Source organism: Phaethon lepturus, unplaced genomic scaffold (genome assembly GCF_000687285.1).
Source record: "Phaethon lepturus isolate BGI_N335 unplaced genomic scaffold, ASM68728v1 scaffold17115, whole genome shotgun sequence".
Classification (NCBI taxonomy): Eukaryota; Metazoa; Chordata; class Aves; order Phaethontiformes; family Phaethontidae; genus Phaethon; species Phaethon lepturus.
This window is the reverse complement of record NW_010538523.1, coordinates 5,792-9,305: the sequence shown is the minus strand read 5'-3', so window position 1 is coordinate 9,305 and position 3,514 is coordinate 5,792. Positions and strand designations below refer to the sequence as shown.

The following is a 3,514-nucleotide window of genomic DNA, read 5'->3' as shown; positions in this document are numbered from 1 at the left end:
TCCGGGGGCCCCAGCCCTCCCGGCAGTCGCAGCCGCAGTCCTCCCGGGACAGGCGGATGTTGTGCAGCTCCCGCTTCTCCTCCTTGTCGATCTTCTTCACCCCCACGGCTTTCAGCAGCGCGCGTCTCTTCTTGGCGGGGTAGGGCTGGAGGAAGAAGCCGTCCTCCAGGTCCACGCTGCTGACGTCGATGTCGTCGTCGGAGATGTCCTCAATGGTGAGCTGGTTGGCCTCCTCGGACTCCTTCGTGCCGTTCATGGTCAGCTGAGGGCAAAAAAAACAGGTGAAGCGTTAGGGACCCATCAGGGACACGCAGCCATCGGCACTCCCCGGTGAGGAGAAACGAGAACGGAAAGACCTGTCCCCCCATGGTGTCTGACCCAGGACCAAAATCTGCGTCAAAGCCCCCAAAGGCCTGACAGACGCCTGATGCATGGAGTTCAGCACCTCTTCCGCCACCTCTCAAGGGTGGAGAACTGCGCAGAAAATCCCACACCGGAGCCTGTGTGTTTTGGAGACCCAAACAGGGTTAAGGACTGTTGCCCCCAGGTCTCAGAGAGGCTCCTACTAAAAAATGGCCATCAAATAACGACATCCACCCGCTCCTCACCAAGCCAGCCCCACGCTCCTACTCACCTTCCATTTCAATGCCTCCAACTTCTCCTCTTTTAATTTCTCTTCGAGCTTCTCTCGACGAACATTTTCCTGCTCCTTTGAAAACTCCGCTAGCGTGAACTGCCGGGAGGAGCTGTGTTTGCTCACCATCCCCAGGGTACAGCCCCCGCGACTAGGCACACTCGTGAACCCCTGGCAGCGTGGGAAGTAAAACACAGTGACCCGGTCAAACTCCACATTGTTCTTCTTCAGTCGCTTGGATTTCTTCAGGATAGATGTGGCTAAAAATGGGGGGGGGAATCACAAAGTCAGTAGTGCCACCCTGCAGACGGGATGGAAATATTACCAACAGGCTGTAAATATTACAAACAGGCAAGACTCGCAATTACTCTCTCAACAGGGACATGATGGGACAAGGTTACAACATCGCCTGATGGCATCTGGTGTTTTAGGATCGAACGCTTCAAAGGTGGGATGAGGAGGGGGAGGAAACTAAGCCAAGTCCCGATGCATCGGAGCCACCGATCAGATTCACCCAAAGAAACGGCTGCTGCTTCTCCTTCCCGCATGACTTCCTCCAGGAAACGTACATTTGCCTATTCTTCACGTGCAGCAGAGCGTAACGAACAAGCAGCAAACCGTCCTACGTGCCTGTCTTGCTTTAAACCCAAGCGCCCTGCCCCATGTCCAAGAGCTCGCCGTCTGCTCCCGGGATGCCGGATCGCCGACGCTCCCGCGCTGCGTGGCCCCAGCCTTTGTGGCAGGGCAGAAAACAGCAGAAACGGCTGTTTTTCTTGTACTTCCTTTCACCATCCACTGGGAGGAACTATGAATCTATAGTTTATTCTCAAGAGACTCGTTCGAGAGCAGCTGCAAAGACGTTAATCTTTACACAGGTGATCCCCGGGTAAACACGGCAATACATGACTCTGGTTTATCTTAAACTGCTGAAACATGCTACACACCATTTAAAGCAGAGCCTCTCCAGAGATACCTGGTTCTGCACGTTTGCACGAAGCAAACGCAGCAGATGGAGGTGGTCTAATTAAGCCAGGGCAGGCTCAGAGTCACCGAGTTTCCAGGAGCGTAGCTGGCCATGGAAAGCAAAGCGAAACGGAGCGGTACTGGGTTACAGAGCTGCTCATTCTGCTGCACGGGCGCGTCAGGAATGAGAGTCGGTGGGGTCTTTTTGGTCCCGTTCTCTGCTGCTGCATGGATGTCTTGGTTGTCACCATGGAGAATATGGGGAAAAAAATAACCCAGACAGGATGGGTGACTCCCACAGAGCTGGGATCCGAGCCCCGCTCTTGGGATGGCAGAGCCGCAGGCAGCCCTACTGCGGGGAGCCAACCGAAAGGGCTGCCAAAAACCCGAGGGGCTCGGCTGGTTTGGCTGGCCCCGAAGGCTGGGAAAGTGTGAGACTGGACAGTTAGCTGCACCCACGTTTCACAAGTCTCGCTTGCCAAAATATAACATTTCAGTTTCATACGAAAAAAACAACAAAAAAAGCGTTCACCCAGCTGTGTCAGCAGCTTCTGCTAACTAGCTGAGGGTTTCACACTGGGCTCTGCAGTCGCTTTGATGGTATCTTTGCACTGTGCGTTGCATTTTCATAATAACCTTGACTCAATCTTCTAAAACATTAGCTCTTTATCAAAAGGCAAGTTAACCACCGCGATCGTCTATCGGCTGAGCTGCTGCACTTTGGCATTTGCTCCTCTCTCCCCGCACCCCTCCTCTGAAATTGTTTTCCCATTCCTGACCCTTTTCCAATTGAGCCAGAGAATACAAAAAGTTCATTGTTTTGTCACAAAACCTGGGAAGACAAGCAAGAATGAGACTCTTTATTATTACAAGACTTCTAAAGCCTTTTCAGACCACTGCGTGTTTGTGTATGTCTGCTAAGTGGACCTTAACTGCTATATGCAGTGGGTGTTCAGTATAATTTACTAGGTTGAACTATTTCTCCTCCACGAAGATGTTCCCCTATTGTCTTTTTTATTTTTCCCCTTCACATGGCAGATAAAAGATTTTACAACCTTGTCCTCTGCACGTTTTCCTAAAAGCTCTCAAAACTGGTATTGCTGGGAAAACAAAACAGCATTTATCTGCGCTACCAGCGGAGGCAATGTCAAACGTGTCATGTTCTTTGGCAAAGTACCCAACTTGCACAGGAAACAAGTTCTGAAACGGTAATTACGCTACTGGTTAATCATTTTTAAAAACCAGCGTTATGGGCCTTTGCTGTCTGTTTAGTCGTTGCCTGTGGAACAGCTTGACAGGGCATTGAGGGATGGCCCTACAAGCACCGGCTTGAAGGCACCTCTCTGCACACCCAGGTCCTTGGGTTTCTACTCCTGGGATTATAAAAGCAAGATAAATTGGTGTAATGACTGAGAGCCAGTGTCACGGCCGCTTCCACCCGTGAAGGTGTGCTCCAAGGGGGTCTCTGCATGGACAGAGGTGACAACCCACCGCCACGCTACGAAAAACCCACGCCTGGGCATGCCTGGTCCCGGGGAAGGGGCTGCCGGAGGTACTCACGAGTGAAGCCGGGCGCTAAGGCAGAGCCGGGCTTGGGCTCTCCGCGGGAGCTCTCCTCGTCCGACTCCCAGCCCGAGGACGCCGAGGAGGAGAGGGGCGAGCAGGAGGAGGAGGAGCAGTAGGTGCTGTCATCCCCCAGCTCTTCGTACTTCCTCTTCAGTACTCCGCTCATGGTGACGCCGTATCTTTCAGATAACTGGAAAACAAGGAGAAGAGCAAAATAAAGCAAGGGAAATATCGGCAGTTTCTGGCAACGAGCAGGATGGCTTTAACCCCCAGCAAGACTTCTCCACCAGGTCTACCCGGCGATGCCAGTGTGATTCCCAAAAAAGTGCTCTCCCCTCCCCCCCCACCCCC

General features: G+C 52.7%; 1 protein-coding gene across 1 annotated transcript; it reads right to left on the bottom strand.

The window, feature by feature from the left end:
* Positions 1–15: 15 nt before the first annotated feature.
* On the bottom strand, positions 16–3,329 carry LOC104620580 (cysteine/serine-rich nuclear protein 3-like; the record flags this gene model as incomplete). The annotated part of the gene is made up of 3 exons (XM_010286850.1): positions 3,158–3,329; positions 635–894; positions 16–262 (listed from the first exon to the last, which is right to left on the bottom strand). Coding segments are annotated over exons 1-3 (679 nt in total), but the record flags the coding sequence as incomplete, so codon positions are not given.
* Positions 3,330–3,514: the final 185 nt, after the last annotated feature.